Here is a 21,238-nt window from a genome sequence, read left to right on the forward strand (position 1 = left end):
TCAGGACCCTTCATTAGTTCAGATTAAAAACAAGCACGGTGTCATTTACGTTACCTCAGCAGCAATAAAGGACACCAGTTACAGACAGCAAGGCACTAATAAAATGCTCGGGCTTGTTTGAAACATCCTGCAGAGAAACAAGATTAAAATACATTTCTTGAAGGCACAGTATCATCACACAAGGTGAGATGATTAGATCCTCTCGTGTTGGAGGTGGTCATTGCCTGGCACTTGCGTGGCACGAATGTTACCTGTGTGAAAGTAATGTGCTTTTAAGAAATGTATCTTCTCAAATCATGTTCTCTGCAGTTTGTAGGCAGCAATTGTTTGTGCATTGACACTGAGCTGTCTGCTTAGATTTATTTATTTTATTCATTTGTGTCGCAAGTAGGCTTACATTAACACAGCAATGAAGTTACTGTGAAAATCCCCTAGTCGCCACACTCCAGCGCCTGTTCGGGTACGCTGAGGGAGAATTTAGCACGGCCAATGCACCCTAACCAGTGCGTCTTTCGGACCGTGGAAGGGAACCGGAGCACCTGGAGGAAACCCACGCAGACATGGGGAGAACGTGCAGATAGAAAGGGCGGCACGGTAGCACAGTGGTTAGCACTGCTGCTTCACAGCTCCAGGGTCCCAGGTTTGATTCCCGGCTCGGGTCACTGTCTGTGTGGAGTTTGCACATTCTCCTCGTGTCTGCGTGGGTTTCCTCCGGGTGCTCCGGTTTCCTCCCACAGTCCAAAGATGTGCGGGTTAGGTTGATTGGCCAGGTTAAAAATTGCCCCTTAGAGTCCTGGGATGCGTAAATTAGAGGGATTAGCGGGTAAAATATGTGGGGGTAGGGCCTGGGTGGGATTGTGGTCGGTGCAGACTCGATGGGCCGAATGGCCTCCTTCTGCACTGTAGGGTTTCTATGATCTATGATCCCGCACAGACGGTGACCCAAGCCGGGTCCCTGGCTCTGTGAGGCAGCAGTGCTAACCACTGTGCCATAAATGCTCTTTAATTGCTGCTTAGATGGTTCAAACAGGGTTTTGTTTATTTTTTGATCTGGGCCTTATGCGATGTCCTGGAATTTTATGAGTTTACGACCCTTTTGAATTGTTCGGGGGAAAGAATGGTTGACAGGTCAGGTGACAAGAATTCTTTTACTTTCAGTTTGGGTGTCGGCTGCTGTTTTAGTTGGAAGGTATTTGGACTTTAGACTGAAAGGCAGTATTTTTGTGCCTCTCTCTCCCTGGTATTATAAATCCTGCGGGCTGGCTGGAAGCAGGTCTTCTTGTCTTCCTGGAGGGAAAGTTCTGCTGTTGGTGTTTTGCTAGCTGGTAACTAGAGTGTCTCTGTTTCTTGAAGCGGTTTTCTGGGAAAAACTAGAGGCAAACAGTGGTTCTATCTCTACTTCGAGGTCTGCTGGAAGTTACAAGGCTGGGACGTCAGAGTTTCAATTCTCCAACCTCCAGCATCTCATGAGCATCCTTGTCTTTCTATGCAGGTGTATGTTTATAAGGAGGTTTGTTGTGTTTGGAACAGTGCGTTTAATTGTTAAGGTTCATACAATATCATGGTTGATCCTTCTCTTGTTTGTATTTGGTAAAGGTTTTTGCTAATTTTCTTTCTATATGTTAACTATATTCTTCAATAAACTTTGTTTGGTAAAAGCTCCCTAGTGGGTCATTTGAATCATACATGAAGGGAAACACCTCATGCTTACCCTAGCCAAATTCAAATTGAAAACTTATGGTCTAGGCTGACTTCATAATTTGGCATGGTACATTGGGGAAACTATGCAGACGCTACGACAATGGATGAATGAACACCGCTCGACAATCACCAGGCAAGACTGTTCTCTTCCTGTGGGGGAACACTTCAGCGGTCACGGGCATTCAGCCTCTGATCTTCGGGTAAGCGTTCTCCAAGGCGGCCTTCACGACACACGACACCGCAGGGTCGCTGAGCAGAAACTGATAGCCAAGTTCCGCACACATGAGGACGGCCTCAACCGGGATCTTGGGTTCATGTCACGCTATCTGTAACCCCCACAACTTGCCTGGACTTGCAAAATCTCTCTAGCTGTCCTGTCTGGAGACAATACACATCTCTTTAACCTGTGCTTAATGCTCTCTACACTCACATTTTCCGTACCTTTAGACTTGATTAGCTGTATTAGCATTGATTAGCTTGATTAGCATTCCAATCATTATTCTGTAAATTGAGTTTGTGTCTCTGTATGCCCTGTTTGTGAACACATCTCCCACTCCACCTGACGAAGGGGCAGCGCTCCGAAAGCTAGTGGCATTTGCTACCAAATAAACCTGTTGGACTTTAACCTGGTGTTGTTAGACTTCTTACTTCATAAAAGGGCACAGTAAGAAGTCTCACCACACCAGGTTAAAGTCCGACAGGTTGATTTGGAATCACGAGCTTTCGGAGCACTGCTCCTTCGAAGGCTCATGAAGCAGCGCTCCGAAAGCTTGTGATTCCAAATAAACCGGATGGACTTTAACCTTGGTGTTGTGAGACTTCTTACTGTGTCCACCCCAGTCCAACGCCGACATCTTTACATCATGACTTCATAAAATACCTTGGAGTTTCTGACCTGGATTAAAACACCTGCCAGTTACTCATTCATTGCTCCTGAAAGGATTAATTACCCCTTTGCGTGACAATTGGCAAAGGGGGGCGGGGGAGAGGATTTGGCGGCAGCAATGCCATTGAACGTTGGGGGGGTGGTGTGATGGTTAGATCCTCTCTTGTTGGCGATCATCATTGCCTGGCACTCACGTGGCGCGAATTTAACTTACCACTCAGTCAGTCCAAACCGGGGACATTGCCCAGGCCTCGCCACGTTTGGCCATGGATGGCCTGTGTCTGAGGCAGCAGCGGAAGGTGTTGAATGTTGGGCGCCACTCGATGTGGGATGGAAATTGGAATTGGAACACCTTCCCAAATGGGTTTTTCTCCCCAAGGTGGATACTGACCAATATGGCCGCTGGGGCGAGGGAAGAACTACAACTCCCGGAGGCCTCTGGGGGTGGGCACCTACCATCTGCGCCTGCGCATTCCCTCCCCCTCACGTCGACCAAACCAGAAAAATCAAACGGACTACACGTCCCAGAAAGCCGCGGGGCGGAGAGGCAGGCGCGTCACGCATGCGTACTAATGTCCGGGTAGCCGCGCCCTCTTCCCGTCACCCTGGTGACCGAGGCCTAGCGCTTTCTAGGGGAGTTTTGAAGCCTGGGCCTCTGGTACGGGGAGCTGGCCCTTGGCTTTGGGAAATAATTACGCCCCCCACCCCCTCCTCACCAGTTGACCTCTTTATTTTCTGTTGTATTTTATTTTTTAGGGTTGTCAAGTCTGACATAATTATCATATTTATGTGTATAATAATTATATATTTATTTAATCTTAAAATGCATTTAAAATCCTAAAGAGAGGGGGATTCTGCAGTGTGTGTTTTAATTTTTTGCAAACATTCCCCAACCTCTGTTTTTTTTCGTGCAGATTAATTGGCCTCATTTTTTTCGCTCAACCTCATTTTTCTGTCTAAGTTCAAAATTACAAGGTCGGAATTCATCCCGTCTGGGGAAGCAATTATTCTGTAAGGGAGTTGCGCCAACCAGTGGTGCCATCCCAGCCCATTTGCCACTTGTTTGTTCCGTTTTTAAAAAGTGGGCGCAGTGTTTTGAGAGGCCGGTGGGGCCCACGGCGCGCACTCGATGGGAGGAGGCTCTTCACCTTGGACTTGACCTCTGACATCCCCGACTCTCCCCCTCACCCGTGTTCCCCACAGGCTCCGGGATTCGGAGTCCTGCGTGGCATCCACCTCCGGCAACCCCCCCCCCCCCCAAACCCCACTGGGGACCCCTCCTCAGTGCCCACCCCCTCCCCACCCCACCCCACCCCCACCATTCCCTCCCGCCCCACATCCATTGTTGGGGTTGGGAGTTGTGGATTTCCCAGGAGTCGCTCCCTATTCTGCCCGAGGTTGGGATGCCCTTGGACGTGAAGTGGCCGTTTCCGAGCCGCCAGGGCCTGGCCTGGACCATCAGCAGCGTCATGGTAACGGGACTGGTGGGAATCTACAGTCGCATCCTGACCAGTTGAGTGAAGTTCCCAGAGGCTTTGGCAGGTTGGGGAAGGGGGGGGAGGGGGGGAGGGGGCGGGGGGGGGGGGGGGGTGGGGGGGAGTGTGGGGGGGGGGTGGATGTGTGGTGGGGGTGGGGGCGGAGGTGATGTGGGGATGAGATGTGGTGTGAGAAGATGGGGGGGCAATGGGGATGGGGGAGGGGGCAATGTGGGGTCCGATTGGGGGGGGGGAATGTGCTGTCGGTTGCTGTGTGGATTTTGCGGGTCATGCCAGAGCCCGCTGAAGGATGGACAGGGAAATGGAGGAGAGGGGGCTGGGGTTGCGGGGGGTTAGAGTGAGTGAATGAGAGAGAGAGTGGAGGAAGATAATCCAGGAGAGAGAAATTCCGAGAGAGGAAAGAGGTGTAGGAAGAGAGAGAAATTGAGCGACAGAGTGGGTCTGGTGGAGAGAAAGAGGACAGGGAAGAATAGGACGTGGGCCGAGGTAGCGAGAGACAGAGTCAGAGACAGAGACCTGCAAAGAGAGTGCGGTGGCGGGTGGGGGGGGGCGGGGGGGGGAACGGATAGACACGTGAGGTGGACAGAAAGAGAAAACAGCATGCGAGAGTGCGAGATAGAGAAATTAGGAGAGATTGAGATGTGAGATTAAGAGCGAAGGGTAGATGGACTGATGTATAAGATGGAGAGAATGAGAAGGATAGGAAGGGAGAGAGACAAACGGGGGAGAGAGAATGTTGTCTACCTGGATTTCAGCAAGGCCTTTGACAAGGTCCCTCATGGGAGGTTAGTTAGGAAGGTTCAGTCGCTAGGTATACATGGGGAGGTAGTAAATTGGATAAGACACTGGCTCAATGGAAGAAGCCAGAGAGTGGTTGTGGAGGATTGCTTCTCTGAGTGGAGGCCTGTGACTAGTGGTGTGCCGCAGGGATCGGTGTTGGGTCCATTGTTGTTTGTCATCTGTATCAATGATCTGGATGATAATGTGGTCAATTGGATCAGCAAGTTTGCTGATGATACAAAGATTGGAGGTGTAGTGGACAGTGAGGAAGGTTTTCAAAGCTTGCAGAGGGATTTGGACCAACTAGAAAAATGGGCTGAAAAATGGCAAATGGAATTTAACGCAGACAAGTGTGAGATATTGCACTTTGGAAGGACAAACCAAAGAAGAACGTACAGGGTAAATGGTAGGACTCTGAAGAGTGCAGTTGAACAGAGGGATCTGGGAATACAGGTACAGAATTCCCTAAAAGTGACGTCACAGGTGGATAGGGTCGTAAAGAGTGCCTTTGGTACATTGGCCTTTATAAATCGGAGTATCGAGTATAAAAGTTGGAGTGTTATGGTAAGGTTATATAAGGCATTGGTGAGGCCGAATTTGGAGTATTGTGTACAGTTTTGGTCACCTAGTTACAGGAAGGATGTAAATAAGATTGAAAGAGTGCAGAGAAGGTTTACAAGGATGTTGCCGGGACTTGAGAAGCTGAGTTACAGAGAGAGATTGAATAGGTTGGTACTTTATTCCCTGGAGCGTAGAAGATTGAGGGGAGATTTGATAGAGGTGTATAAGATTTTGATGGGTATAGATAGAGTGAATGCAAGCAGGCTTTTTCCGCTGAGGCCAGGGGAGAAAAAAACTAGAGGGCATGGGTTAAGGGTGAAAGGAGAAAAGTTTAAAGGGAATATTAGGGGGGCTTCTTCACGCAGAGAGTGGTGGGAGTGTGGAATGAGCTGCCGGATAAAGTGATAAATGCGGGGTCACTTTTAACATTTAAGAAAAACTTGGACGGGTTCATGGATGAGAGGGGTGTGGAGGGATATGGTCCAAGTGCAGGTCAGTGGGACTAGGCAAAAAATGGTTTGGCACAGACAAGAAGGGCCAAAAGGCTTGTTTCTGAGCTGTAATTTTCTATGGTTCTATGGAGATTGAGATGTGAGATGGAGAGCAACAGAGAGGCAAGTTGGAGAGAGGGAGGGAAGTGCAAATAGTGACAGGAGCGATGGAGACGAAGTGAGAGAAACAGTGGGAGCGAGAGGTAGCTGAGCTGAGGGATGAGATGGGGCGAGAGAAAGGGAGAGATGGGACAGCAGAGAGAAGGATGGAGAGGAAGAGACAATGGAGACACATGATAGAGGAAAGAAGTACAAGGTTGGAGAGTGAGAGAGTAACTCTCAGGAAGACAGAGAGAGGGAGAATGAGAGATGAGGTGCGGGAGAGAGAAAGAAACAGAGGGAAATGACAGAGAGTGAGGACCAAGCGAGAAAAATTGGATCTGAGTAAGAAGGATTGAAAGAGACAAGTGGGGAGAGAGAGGATGAGAAACAGCACTGGGAAGAGGAGAAAACTGAACAGGGCTGGGCAGGAAAGACGGAGAGAGGAGATAGGGTGGTGATTTGATTTGATTTATTATTGTCGCATGTATGAACATACAGTGAAAAGTATTGTTTCTTGCGCTGTACAGACAAAACATACCGTTCATAGAGAAGGAAATGAGAGAATGCAGAATGTAGTGTTACAGTCATAGCTAGGGTGTAGAGAAAGATCAATTTAATGCAAGGTAAGTCCATTCAAAAGTCTGACAGCAGCAGGGAAGAAGCTGTTCTTGAGTCGGTTGGTGCATGACCTCAGACTTTTGTATCTTTTTCCCGAAGGAAGAAGGTGGAAGAGAGAATGTCCGGGGTGCGTCGGGTCCTTAATTATGCCGGCTGCTTTGCCTAGGCAGCAGGAAGTGTAGACAGAGTCAATGGATGGGAGGCTGGTTTGCGTGATGGATTGGGATACATTCACAATCTTTTGTAGTTCCTTGCGGTCTTGGGCAGAGCAGGAGCCATACCAAGCTGTGATACAACCAGAAAGAATGCTTTCTATGGTGCATCTGTAAAAGGGGGTGAGAGAATGAGATAAGCAGAAAACTAGAGAGAGCTGGTGAGTCAGACAAGTAGTGGAAATGCGAGAGACCCAAATATTGTCATAAACATTTCACTGAGGTACAGCACTCGAGGGGACGGGTCTGTCACTGTATAATACTGGGGCACAGTACTGATGGGGACGGATCTGTCACTGTATAACACTGGGGTATGGTACTGGTGGGAGAGTCAGTGCTGAGGGAGCGCCGCACTGTGGGAGGGTCAGTGCTGAGGGAGCGCCGCACTGTGGGAGGGTCAGTGCTGAGGGAGCGCGCACAATCGGAGGGTCAGTGCTAAGGGAGCGCCGCACTGTGCGAGGGTCAGTGCTGAGGGAGCGCGCACAATCGGAGGGTCAGTGCTGAGGGAGCGCCGCACTGTGCGAGGGTCAGTGCTGAGGGAGCGCCGCACTATCAGAGGGTCAGTGCTGAAGGAGTGCCGCACTGTCTGAGGTTCAGTGCTGAGGGAGCGCGCACTTTCGGAGGGTCAGTGCTGAGGGAGCGCCACACTGTGCGAGGGTCAGTGCTGAGGGAGCGCCGCACTCTGGGAGGGTAAGTGCTGAGGGAGCGCCGCACTGTGGGAGGGTCAGTGCTGAGGGAGTGCCGCACTGTCGGAGGGTCAGTGCTGAGGGAGCGCTGCACTGTCGAAGGGTCAGTGCTGAGGGAGCGCCGCACTGTCGGAGGGTCAGTGCTGAGGGAGTGCCGCACTGTGGGAGGGTCAGTGCTGAGGGAGCGCCGCACTGTCGAAGGGTCAGTGCTGAGGGAGCGCCGCACTGTGGGAGGGTCAGTGCTGAGGGAGCACCGCACTGTGGGAGGGTCAGTGCTGAGGGAGCGCCGCACTGTCGGAGGGTCAGTGCTGAGGGAGCGCCGCACTGTGGGAGGGTCAGTGCTGAGGGAGCGCCGCACTGTCGGAGGGTCAGTGCTGAGGGAGTGCTGTGTTGCCAAAGCATCAATGAGACATCAGCCTGAGTGACCTATCTGCTCTCTGGGTGGATGTAAGGGAATCTCTGGCCACTGTTGGAAGAGGAGCAGGGGGAGGGAGGGTGGCGTTGGGGGTTTTCGGGGAGGTTGCATGCATTTTCTCCAGTGACCTGAGGCCTATGTCTCTCCCTGAACCAACACGGGTTTATAAAGGAAATGGAAGTGGTCAGGCCATTCTCACCTCGACTGCTTGTGGGATCTTGCTGTGCAACAAGCTGCTCCGCGCTTGCGAAAGGAGAAACCCTCTTCAGGCAAAGGAACGCGTCTTCTGCCCTGAGTGCGATCAGGGGTGCCCTCCGGAGGGGAGGTGAGCACGTGTGCGGGGGCGGGGGTGGGGAATAGGGATGGGAATTCAGTCAATCCTAAACCCGTGACCTTGACGTTCCGCTTCCCCTTTGCAGCCTACATGAACCGAGTGATGGTTCACAACAAGGAGGTGCTGTACCACCTGATCGAGAAGCGGCCTCGGGAGAAGCCCCTCATCACCGTCGCCAACCACCAGTCCTGCATGGACGACCCGCACATCTGGGGTGAGGGCTTTTCTTACACCGTGCTGGAGGCTGAGGGGGTGCTGTGGTTAATGCGAGACGTAGGTTCACCCTTTTCCCTCTCACCCACCCCCACCCCCCTCTTTCCAATCCCCGATGCCCGCCAGCTGAGAGCGAGTCTGCAAAGGGAGAGTTTTTAACAGCATAAAAAGAGGCCCTTCGCCCCATCTGTCCCAATCCCATTTCCCAGCCTCTTGATCCGTAGCCTTGCATGCTGTGGTGTTTCTAATTGCTCATCTAAACATGCTTCTTAAATGTTGTGAGGGTTCCTTCTTCTGCCACTCTTCCAGGCAGTGAGTTTCAGACACCCTATGGATGAAGAAGTTTTTCCTCAAATCCCCTCTAAATCCCATGCTCCTCCCCCCTTCCCCCCCCTTCAGTCAAATCTATGCCCCCTGATTATTGACCTCTATACTAAGGGGAAAAGTTCCTTCCTATCTACCCTATCTACGTCCCTCATAGTTTTGTGCACTTCGATGAGGTTCCCCCCTCCCCATTGCCCTTCTCTGCTCTAAGGAAGACAAGGGAACGAGGGAGAACACTCAAGTGAAGATGTGGCAGATGTATCATAATGTGAACATGTTCACTTTGTCAGGATGTTACATATTTAAGTGGTTGCATGATTGCTTTAAGAGCAGTCACATGATTTGATGATGTCATTAGGGGTTTCACAGGCTCATGTTTTAACATAGAAACATAGAAGATAGGAGCAGGAGGCGACCATTCGGCCCTTCGAGCCTGCTCCGCCATTCATTATGATCATGGCTGATCATCCAACTCAATAGCCTAATCCTGCTTTCTCCCCATAACCTTTGATCCCGTTCGCCCCAAGTGCTATATCCAGCCGCCTCTTGAATACATTCAATGTTTTGGCATCAACTGCTTCCTGTGGTAATGAATTCCACAGACTCACCACTCTTTGGGTGAAGAAATGTCCCCTCACCTCCATCCTAAATGGTCTACCCCGAATCCTCAGACTGTGACCCCTGGTTCTGGACTCCCCCCACCATCGGGAACATCCTCCCTGCATCTACCCTGTCCAGTCCTGTTAGAATTTTATAAGTCTCTGTGAGATCCCCCCTCATTTGTCTGAACTCCAGCGAAAACAATCCTAACCGAGTCAATCTCTCCTCATACATCAGTCCTGTCATCCCCAGAATCAGCCTGGTAAACCTTCACTGCATTCCCTCAAGAGCAAGAACATCCTTCCTCAGAAAAGGAGACCAAAACTGCACACAATACTCTAGGTGTGGCCTCACCAAGGCCCTGTATAATTGCAACAACACATCCCTGCTCCTGTACTCGAAACCTCTCTCAATGAAGGCCAACATGCCATTTGCCTTCTTTACCGCCTGCTGCACCTGCATGCCTACCTTCAGCGACTTATGCACAAGGAGACCCAGGTCCCACTGCACACTCCCCTCTCCCAATTTACAGCCATTCAGGTAGTAATTTGCCTTCTTGTTCTTGCTTCCAAAGTGAATAACCTCACACTTATCCAAATTTTACTGCGTCTGCCATTGATTAGCCCACTCACCCAACCTGTCCCGATCATGCTGAAGGATCTCTGCACCCTCGTCACAGTTCACCCTCCCACCCAACTTGGTATCATCTGCAAACTTTGAGATGTTACATTTTGTTCCCTCATCCAAATCATTAATATATATGAATAGCTGGAGTCCCAGCACCGATCCCTGTGGCACCCCACTCATTACTGCTGCCAATTTGAAAAGCACCCATTAATTCCTACTCTTTGTTTCCTCTCTTCCAACCAGTTTTCTATCCATCTCAATACACTTCCCCCAATCCCATGCACTTTAATCTTGCACGATAATCTCTTGTGCGGGACTTTGTCAAACGCTTTCTGAAAGTCCAAATATACCACATCGACTGGTTCCCCCTTGTCAACTCTACTAGTTACATCTTCAAAGAATTCCAACAGATTTGTCAAGCATGATTTTCCCTTGATAAATCCATGCTGACTCTGTCTGATCCTGCCACTGCTTTCTAAATGCTCTGCTATAAAGTCCTTGATAATGGATTTGAGAATTTTCCCCACGACCGATATTGAGCTTACTGGTCTATAATTCCCTGTTTTCTCTCTGCCACCCTTTTTGAATATTGGAGTGACATTCGCTACCCTCCAATCTGCAGGGACTGTTCCAGAGCCTATCGAACCCTGGAAGATGATCACCAATGCATCCACTATTTCTAGAGTCGCTTCCTTAAGTACTCTGGGATGCAGACTGTCAGGCCTTGGGGATTTATCCCCCTTCAATCCCATCAACTTTCCCAGTACCATTTCTCTACGAATATTGATCTCCCTCAGCTCTTCCCTCTCACTGAATCTTGCATTCTCCAACATTTCTGGCATCCAATTTGTGTCCTCTTCTGTGAAGACAGAACCAAAGTATGTATTCAGTTGCTCGGCCATTTCTTTGTCCCCTATTACACATTCCCCCGTTTCTGTCTGTAGGGGACCTACATTTAGTTTCAGTTTCTGCTCTGCATGGGCAACAGCTCCTGCAATAAACAGCTTGTTATTTTGAATCTACGTGTGCAAACCACATCTTTTTCTTTTTGTTTTAAAACCCACGACACCCTATCACACAGGAAGAATGGAAAAGCAGAATATTATTGAAAGAGAGAGAGAGATTGCAGAATGCTGTGGTACAGAGGGATCTAGGTACATGAAGCACATGACATTAGTATATAGCTACCGCGAGTGATTGGGAAGACAGATGGAATGTTGTCCTTTATCGCGAAGGGAGAATGGAGTATAAAAGTCAGCAGGTCTTGCTCCAATTGCACAGGGAGTTGGTGTTTCCGCAGCTGGAGTACTGCGAACAGTTTTGGTCTCCTTACCCTCACTTAAGGAGGGATCTACTTGCATCGGAGGCCATTCAGAGAAGGTTCACTGGGCCGATTCCTGGGGCGAAGGGGGGGGTTTTTGTCTCATGAGGAAAAGGTTGAGCAGGTCGGGGCCTGAACCCATTGGAGTTTAGAAGAATGAGATGGGATCTTATTGAAAAATCTCAGATTCTGAGGCGCGGGGGGGGGGGGGGGGGGTGCGGGGGGGTTTGACAGGGTGGATGCTGAGAGAATGTTTTCCCCCATATGTGGGGGGAACCTAGAACTGGGCGGGCGTGTGTGGGGGGGGGGGGGAGGGCACAGTTTCAGAATGAGGGGATCTCCCACTGAAGATGGAGATGAGGAGGAATGTTCTTGGTTATTCTGTGGAATTCTTTTCCCTCCGCCAGCGGTGGGGACTGCGATCCAGTGAATCTTTTCAAGGCTGATTCAGACAGATAGTGAGTACGTGTGAGTGTGTGGGTGCATAGACATGTGTGGGTGTGTGCTTGTTGGTTTGAGTGTGCGTGTGGGTGCGTGCATGTGTGTTAGCGCGTGTGGGTGTGAGAGTGTAGCTGTTGATGTGGGTGAGGGTGAGAGGCTGTGTGTGTGGGTGTGAGTGTGGGTGAGGGTGAGAGGCTGTGTGTGTGGGTGTGAGAGTGTAGCTGTTGATGTGGGTGAGGGTGAGAGGCTGTGTGTGTGGGTGTGAGTGTGGGTGAGTGTGTGAATGTTAGTGTGTCTCAGTGCCACATTGGCAAATTGATGCAGAGCCTGACTGGGGGTCAACAGCTGATCGGGGTGACAGTGCTTATATTCTCAATCTGCAACAGCCATTTCACTTCGTAAAGCTTCTAACTGTCTTTGGTCTCCCACCAGGAGTCCTGGAGCTAAAACACTTGAAGAGTATCAAGAGGTTGCGATGGTGAGTGTTTGAGACACAGATTTCCTAACTCATAATGCCTACCATCAAACACTCCCAGGACAGGTACAGCACGGGGTTAGATACAGAGTAAAGCTGCCTCTGCACTGTCCCCATCAAACACTCCCAGGACAGGGACAGCACGGGGTTAGATACAGAGTAAAGCTGCCTCTGCACTGTCCCCATCAAACACACCCAGGACAGGGACAGCACGGGGTTAGATACAGAGTAAAGCTCCGTCTGCACTGTCCCCGTCAAACACTCCCAGGACAGGTACAGCACGGGGTTAGATACAGAGTAAAGCTCCCTCTACACTGTCCCCATCAAACACTCCCAGGACAGGCACAGCATGGGGTTAGATACAGAGTAAAGCTCCGTCTGCACTATCCCCGTCAAACACTCCCAGGACAGGTACAGCACGGGGTTAGATACAGAGTAAAGCTCTCTCTACACTGTCCCCATCAAACACTCCCAGGACAGGCACAGCATGGGGTTAGATACAGAGTGAAGCTCCCTCTACACTGTCCCCATCAAACACTCCCAGGACAGGTACAGCACGGGGTTAGATACAGAGTAAAGCTCTCTCTACACTGTCCTCATCAAACACTACCAGGACAGGCACAGCATGGGGTTAGATACAGAGTGAAGCTCCCTCTACACTGTGTGGCTTTTGCTACCAAATAAACCTGTTGGACTTTAACCTGGTGTTGTTAAACTTCTTACTCATCAAACACTCCCAGGACAGGTATAGCGCGGGGTTAGATACAGAGTAAAGCTCCCTCTACACTGTCCCCATCAAACACTCCCAGGACAGGTACAGCACAGGGTTAGATACAGAATAAAGCTCCCTCTACACTGTGCCCCATCAAACACTCCCAGGACAGGTACAGCACGGGGTTAGATACAGAGTAAAGCTCTCTCTACACTGTCCTCATCAAACACTCCCAGGACAGGTATAGCGCGGGGTTAGATACTGAGTAAAGCTCCCTCTACACTGTCCCCATCAAACACTCCCAGGACAGGTACAGCACAGGGTTAGATACAGAATAAAGCTCCCTCCACACTGTGCCCCATCAAACACTCCCAGGACAGGTACAGCACGGGGTTAGATACAAAGTAAAGCTCTCTCTACACTGTCCCCATCAAACACTCCCAGGACAGGTACAGCACAGGGTTAGATACAGAGTAAAGCTCCCTCTACACTGTCCCCATCAAACACTCCCAGGACAGGTATAGCGCGGGGTTAGATACAGAGTAAAGCTCCCTCAACACTGTCCCCATCAAACACTCCCAGGACAGGCACAGCATGGGGTTAGATCCAGAGTAAAGCTCCCTCTACACTGTCCCCATCAAACACTCCCAGGACAGGAACAGCACGGGGTTAGATACAGAGTAAAGCTCCCTCTACACTGTCCCCTATCAAACACTCCCAGGACAGGTACAGCACGGGATTAGATACAGAGTAAAGCTCCCTCTACACTGTCCCCATCAAACACTCCCAGGACAGGTACAGCACGGGGTTAGATACAGAGTAAAGCTCACTGTCCTTCATCCCAGGAGGAAAACCTCTTGCTTCATGAGAAAACCACATCCCGAACCATTCCCAACGTGAGGCTGGGGTCGAGCTGGAGGCCAGGGCAAGGCTAGCTAAGAAGAGGAGCACTCTGGAGGAGGAAGACCTGACTGGGCCTGGAGGTCTGGAGTGCATCTGCTTCAATGCGAGGAGTGTAACGGGTAAAACAGACGAACTTAGGGCCTTAATGCTTGTGCGGAATTTGGATGTGGTTGCGGTGACGGAAACTTGGTTAAAAGAAGGACAGGACTGGCAGCTGAATATTCCGGGGTATCAGTGTTTTAGGCGAGACAGAGGAGGGGCTAAAAAAGGTGGGGGAGTAGCGATATTAGTTAAGGAGCATATTACCGCGGTGCAGAGGGTAGACAACTTAGAGGGGTCATGTACTGAGTCGCTGTGGGTGGAACTCAGAAACAGGAAGGGTGCAGTCACTATGCTGGGGGTGTACTACAGACCACCCAACAGCCCACGGGAAGTGGAGGAAAGGATATGTCAGGAGATTCTGGATAGGTGCAGAAAAAATAGGGTTGTTGTAGTGGGGGACTTTAATTTCCCTGGCACAGACTGGAAAGTGCTTAGAGCTGGGGGACCGGACGGGGAGGAATTTGTAAAATGCGTACTGGAAGGTTCTTTGGAACAGTATGTAGATAGCCCGACTAGAGAGGGGGCTATACTGGACCTAGGTCTGGGAAATGAGCCCGGTCAGGTCGTCAAAGTTTCGGTAGGGGAACATGTGGCAAATAGTGACCACAACTCTGTTAACTTTAGGATAGTAATGGACAAGGATGAGTGCTGTCCTACGGGCAGGGTGCTAAATTGGGGGAAGGCTGACTATAGCCGGATTAGGCAGGAATTGGTGGATGTTGATTGGGAGAGGATGTTCGAGGGTAAGTCCGCGTCTGGCATGTGGGAGTCTTTTAAGGAACTATTGATAAGGCTGCAGGATAGGCATGTGCCTGTAAAAAGGAAAGATAGGAAAGGTAGGATTCGAGAGCCGTGGATAACCAGGGAAATTGAGGATCTGATTAAAATGAAAAGGGAGGCGTACGTTAAGTCCAGGCAACTGAAAACAGATGGAGCTCTGGAGGAATACAGAGAGAGTAGGAAAGATCTCAAACGGGGAGTTAGAAGGGCAAAAAGAGGGCACGAGATGTTCTTGGCAGGCAGGATTAAGGAGAATCCTAAGGCATTCTATTCATACGTTAGGAACAAAAGAGTTGTCAGGGAGAAAATCGGACCTCTCAGGGACAAAGGAGGGGAATTATGCTTAGAACCCAAGGGAATAGGGGAGATCCTAAATGAATACTTTGCATCGGTATTCACGAAGGAGAGGGGCGTGTTAACCGGGAGTGTCTCGGAGGGAGGTGTTGACCCGTTAGAGAAAATCTCCATTACGAGAGAGGAAGTGTTAGGTTTTTTAGGGAACATTAAAACTGACAAAGCCCCAGGGCCTGATGGCATCTATCCTCGACTGCTCAGGGAGACGAGAGAGGAAATTGCTGGGCCTCTGACGGAAATCTTTGTCGCTTCTTTGGACACGGGTGAGGTCCCTGAGGATTGGAGGATAGCGAATGTGGTCCCGTTGTTTAAGAAGGGTAGCAGGGATAACCCAGGAAATTATAGGCCGGTGAGCTTGACGTCCGTGGTAGGGAAGTTGTTGGAGAGGATTCTTAGAGACAGGATGTATGTGCATTTAGAACGGAACAATCTCATTAGTGACAGACAGCATGGTTTTGTAAGAGGGAGGTCGTGCCTTACAAATTTGGTGGAGTTTTTTGAGGAAGTGACAAAAACGGTTGATGAAGGAAGGGCCGTGGATGTCGTCTATATGGATTTCAGTAAGGCATTTGACAAAGTCCCACATGGCAGGTTGGTTAAGAAGGTTAAGGCTCATGGGATACAAGGAGAAGTGGCTCGATGGGTGGAGAACTGGCTTGGCCATAGGAGACAGAGGGTAGTGGTCGAAGGGTCTTTTTCCGGCTGGAGGTCTGTGACCAGTGGTGTTCCGCAGGGCTCTGTACTGGGACCTCTGCTATTTGTGATATATATAAATGATTTGGAAGAAGGTGTAACTGGTGTAATCAGCAAGTTTGCGGATGACACAAAGATGGCTGGAATTGCGGATAGCGAAGAGCATTGTCGGGCAATACAGCAGGATATAGATAGGCTGGAAAATTGGGCGGAGAGGTGGCAGATGGAATTTAATCCGGATAAATGCGAAGTGATGCATTTTGGAAGAAATAATGTAGGGAGGAGTTATGCAATAAATGGCAGAGTCATCAGGAGTATAGAAACACAGAGGGACCTAGGTGTGCAAGTCCACAAATCCTTGAAGGTGGCAACACAGGTGGAGAAGGTGGTGAAGAAGGCATATGGTATGCTTGCCTTTATAGGACGGGGTATAGAGTATAAAAGCTGGAGTCTGATGATGCAGCTGTATAGAACGCTGGTTAGGCCGCATTTGGAGTACTGCGTCCAGTTCTGGTCGCCGCACTACCAGAAGGACGTGGAGGCATTGGAGAGAGTGCAGAGAAGGTTTACCAGGATGTTGCCTGGTATGGAGGGTCTTAGCTATGAGGAGAGATTGGGTAGACTGGGGTTGTTCTCCTTGGAAAGACGGAGAATGAGGGGAGATCTAATAGAGGTATACAAGATTATGAAGGGTATAGATAGGGTGAACAGTGGGAAGCTTTTTCCCAGGTCAGAGGTGACGATCACGAGGGGTCACGGGCTCAAGCTGAGAGGGGCGAAGTATAACTCAGACATCAGAGGGACGTTTTTTACACAGAGGGTGGTGGGGGCCTGGAATGCGCTGCCAAGTAGGGTGGTGGAGGCAGGCACGCTGACATCGTTTAAGACTTACCTGGATAGTCACATGAGCAGCCTGGGAATGGAGGGATACAAACGATTGGTCTAGTTGGACCAAGGAGCGGCACAGGCTTGGAGGGCCGAAGGGCCTGTTTCCTGTGCTGTACTGTTCTTTGTTCTTTGTTCTTTGTGTTCTGAGATTCCCAAACACCTATTTCCAGATATGGTGAAGCCAGCCAAGGAGTTGGATTCAAATTATCCTTGGGGTGAGCCTCGGTGCAATTACTCTCTGACTGACCCCAGGGTGATGTGAAATGCATGTTGGCATTGGAGTGAGGGGGAGGGAAGGGATCCCTTCTGTTGCGGCTGAGCAGCAGAACAATACACTGTGCCTAACAGTGCCTAACAGTGCCATGACACTCTGGTTATGATACAGCCTGTGATCGCCGCTCAATGCCAGGGGAGGTCAAACTAATACTCCCTCTTTCTGGAATGCAGGACTCCCACTGCTGCGGATATTTGCTTCACCAAGGAATTGCATTCCAAGTTCTTCAGTTTGGGAAAGTGTGTTCCCGTGATTCGAGGTAGGAACCTACCACAGGGAGATAGAGGTTGGGTTAACATCAGCCAATAACACAGGGTTCTGGGGGAAAGAGGGATTACTGAGTGACAGTGTGAGGGAGCTGGATTAATATCAGTAGAGATACAGTCAGTAACACAGGGTGCTGGGGGAGAGGGATTACTGAGTGACAGTGTGAGGGAGCTGGATTAACATCAGTAGAGATACAGTCAGTAACACAGGGTGCTGGGGGAGAGGGGTTACTGAGTGACAGTGTGAGGGAGCTGGATTAACATCAGTAGAGATACAGTCAGTAACACAGGGTGCTGGGGGAGAGGGGTTACTGAGTGACAGTGTGAGGGAGCTGGATTAACATCAGTAGAGATACAGTCAGTAACACAGGGTGCTGGGGGAGAGGGATTACTGAGTGACAGTGTGAGGGAGCTGGATTAACATCAGTAGAGATACAGTCAGTAACACAGGGTGCTGGGGGAGAGGGGTTACTGAGTGACAGTGTGAGGGAGCTGGATTAACATCAGTAGAGATACAGTCAGTAACACAGGGTGCTGGGGGAGAGGGGTTACTGAGTGACAGTGTGAGGGAGCTGGATTAACATCAGGAGAGATACAGTCAGTAACACAGGGTGCTGGGGGAGAGGGGTTACTGAGTGACAGTGTGAGGGAGCTGGATTAACATCAGTAGAGATACAGTCAGTAACACAGGGTGCTGGGAGAGAGGGGTTACTGAGTGACAGTGTGAGGGAGCTGGATTAACATCAGTAGAGATACAGTCAGTAACACAGGGTGCTGGGGGATAAGGGTTACTGAGTGACAGTATGAGGGAGCTGGATTAACATCAGTCGGGGTACAGATAGATATTAATTGAACGGTGTGGTCCTGCTGCCTTCAATGGCCCCTGTTGTTTCTGTGCTAATCCTCCCTTCCTTAGGTGATGGAGTGTACCAGAGAGGGATGGACTTCCTTCTGGAAAAACTGAACCATGGAGACTGGGTCCACTTTTTCCCGGAAGGTAGGTGATCAGTTCTGTTACTGGACGAGGTATGGGCTGGCATGGAACAGGAAACTTGAGATGTGCGTAATAAGGGTGACGCAGAAGTCATGGGTGACTTTAATCTACACCGAGACTGGGTGAATCAAATTAGCAACAATACTGTGGCAGATGAATTCTGGAGTGTGCAAGAGGTGGTAGTGTAATGGATCAGTACTCCAGAGACCCAGGGTAATGCTCTGGGATCAAATACCACCATAGCAGATGGTGAAATTTGAATTCAATTCAAAAAGAAATCTGGAATTATAAAGTCTAATAATGGGGATGATGGTTTAGAGAGCGACATCTGCTGTCCTTACCTGGTCTGGCCTACATGTGTCTCCCTGACCCACAGCAACGTGCGTCTGAAATGCATTCACTTCAAGAGCAGTTAGGGATGGGCACTAAATCCTGCGGAGAGTAACTCACCTCCTGACTCCAGCCCCCCAAAGCCTGTCCACCATCTACAAGGCACAAGTCGGGAGTGTGATGGAATACTCTCCCACTCGCCTGGATGAGCGCGGCTCCGACAACACTCGAGAAGCTCGACACCATCCGGGACAAAGCAGCCCCCCCCCCCCCCGCTCGATCGACACGCTAACCCCCCCACCCTCAACATTCACTCCCTCCACCACCGACGCACAGCGGCAGCAGTGTGTACCGTCTACAAGATGCACCGCAGCGACTCGCCAAGGCTCCTTCGACAGCGCCGCCCAAACCCACCACCTCTACCTCAAAGAACAAAGAACAATACAGCACAGGAACAGGCCCTTCGGCCCTCCAAGCCCGCGCCGCTCCCTGGTCCAAACTGGACCATTCTTTTGTATCCCTCCATTCCCACTCCGTTCATGTGGCTATCTAGATAAGTCTTAAACGTTCCCAGTGTGTCCGCCTCCACCACCTTGCCCGGCAGCGCATTCAAGGCCCCCACCACCCTCTGTGTAAAATATGTCCGTCTGATATCTGTGTTAAACCTCCCCCCCCTCACCTTGAACCTATGGCCCCTCGTGAACGTCACCACCGACCTGGGAAAAAGCTTCCCACCGTTCACCCTATCTATGCCTTTCGTAATTTTATACACCTCTATTAGGTCACCCCTCATCCTCCGTCTTTCCAGTGAGAACAACCCCAGTTTACCCAATCTCTCCTCATAACTAAGCCCTTCCATACCTCCGAGAAGGATAAGAGCAGCAGACGCCATGGGGAACACCCACCACCTACAAGTTCCCCCTCCGAGCCCTGCGCGCTCCCCAACCCCCCCCCCCCCCCCCCCCCCCCCACCCCGCATCCCCCCACACACACACACCCTCCCTCCCTCTCCTGACTTGGAAATATATTGGTCGTTCCTTCACTGCGGCTGGGTCAAAATCACGGAACTCACTCCCTAACAGCGCTGTAGGTGTACCTACACCACACGGAACTGCAGCGGATTCAAGATGGCGGGCGGCTCATCCACCACCTTCTCAAGGGGCAATTAGGGATGGGCAATAAACATTGGCCTCACCACATCTCTTGTAAGAATAAAAAAGAATTGTAACTTCCCCAGAAACATATCCACCCAGAGGGTGGTGAGAATGGGGAACTCATTCCCACAGGCTGTGGTGGAAGTGAATATTGTGTGGGCAGTCTCACTCCTAAGATACAGTTGTTATGAGATGTGAGGGAGGAGGGTGGGTGGAACTGATCAAACCTCTTAGCATTCAGGGACGGTCTGTCTCTACGGATGGGGGCATATGTTCTGTTTGGGTGGTTCTGGCAGTGGCCTTGTCATGCCTTTAAGTCACCTTCTTATCCCTGCCTTTCCTAGGTAAGGTGAACATGACCCAGGAGTTTGTGAGGCTGAAGTGGGGTGAGTGTTACCTTTGAATCATGGGGCTTGCTCTCTGAGGGGAGGTCCAGAGGATTGCAGGAGGGCATTCAGCCCCTCTGGAGCTTGTTACACAGCAACAGGAGGAGGCCCATTCATTCCCTCTCGGATCTATTACATAGGAACTAGAGGAGGCCCATTCAGCCCATCTTGAGCCTGTTACACAGGAATAGCAGGAGGCCATTCAGCCCCTCTCGAGTCTATTACACAGAAGTATGAGGAAGCCCATTCAGCCCCTCTCGAGCATGTTACACAGGAACAGGAGGAGGCCCATTCAACCCCCCTCGAGTCTTATTATATAGGAACAGGAGGAGGCCCATTCAACCCCCCTCGAGTCTTATTATATAGGAACAGGAGGAGGCCCATTCAACCCCCTCGAGTCTTATTATATAGGAACAGGAGGAGGCCCATTCAACCCCCCTCGAGTCTTATTATATAGGAACAGGAGGAGGCCATTCAACCCCTTTCGATCCTGTTACACAGGAACAGGAGGAAGCCCATTCAGCCCCCCTCAAGCGTGTTATGCAGGAACAGGAGGAGGCCCATTTAGTCCCTCTCGAGTCTATACATAGGAACAGGAGGAGGCCATTCAGCCCCTCTTGAGCCTGTTACACAGGAACAGGAGGAGGCCCATTCAGCCCCTCTTGAGCCTGTTACATAGAAACAGGAGGAGGCCATTCAGCCCCTCTTGAGCCTGTTACACAGGAACAGGAGGAGGCCCATTCAGCCCCTGAAACCGGTTAGACAGGCAATAGGGCATAGGATGGGGCAGGTACCAGTAATCCCAGAGACCCAAGGTAATGCTCTGGGGAGCCAGGTTCGAATCCCACCTGAAATTTGAATTCAGTAAAAAAGATTTGGAATTAAAAGTCTAATGATGATATTGACGACTATCTTGAAAAAAGCCACCTGGTTCATTAATATCCCTCTGAGGGAAAGGAAATCTCCCGTCCTCACCCTGGTCTGGCTTAGAAGTGACTCCAGATCCCCCACACACAGCCGAACTAGTCACTCCGTTCAAGGGGAGGATAACTAGGGATGGTCAACAATTGCTGGCCCGGCCGGCGATGCAAATGTCACCATTAATGAATATAACAATGG

At 50.4% G+C, this 21,238-nt stretch overlaps 1 protein-coding gene across 1 annotated transcript; it reads left to right on the forward strand.

The window, feature by feature from the left end:
- The first annotated feature begins 3,196 nt into the window (after positions 1-3,196).
- tafazzin (tafazzin, phospholipid-lysophospholipid transacylase) lies at positions 3,197-20,375 on the forward strand. The gene is made up of 6 exons (XM_078206886.1): positions 3,197-4,099; positions 8,368-8,496; positions 12,241-12,286; positions 17,163-17,248; positions 18,172-18,252; positions 20,078-20,375. Exons 1-6 carry the CDS (start codon positions 3,991-3,993, stop codon positions 20,134-20,136), a joined length of 510 nt encoding a protein of 169 aa, XP_078063012.1. The 5' UTR covers positions 3,197-3,990; the 3' UTR covers positions 20,137-20,375.
- Positions 20,376-21,238: the final 863 nt, after the last annotated feature.

Source organism: Mustelus asterias, unplaced genomic scaffold (genome assembly GCF_964213995.1).
Source record: "Mustelus asterias unplaced genomic scaffold, sMusAst1.hap1.1 HAP1_SCAFFOLD_1860, whole genome shotgun sequence".
In the NCBI taxonomy this organism is placed as follows: domain Eukaryota; kingdom Metazoa; phylum Chordata; class Chondrichthyes; order Carcharhiniformes; family Triakidae; genus Mustelus; species Mustelus asterias.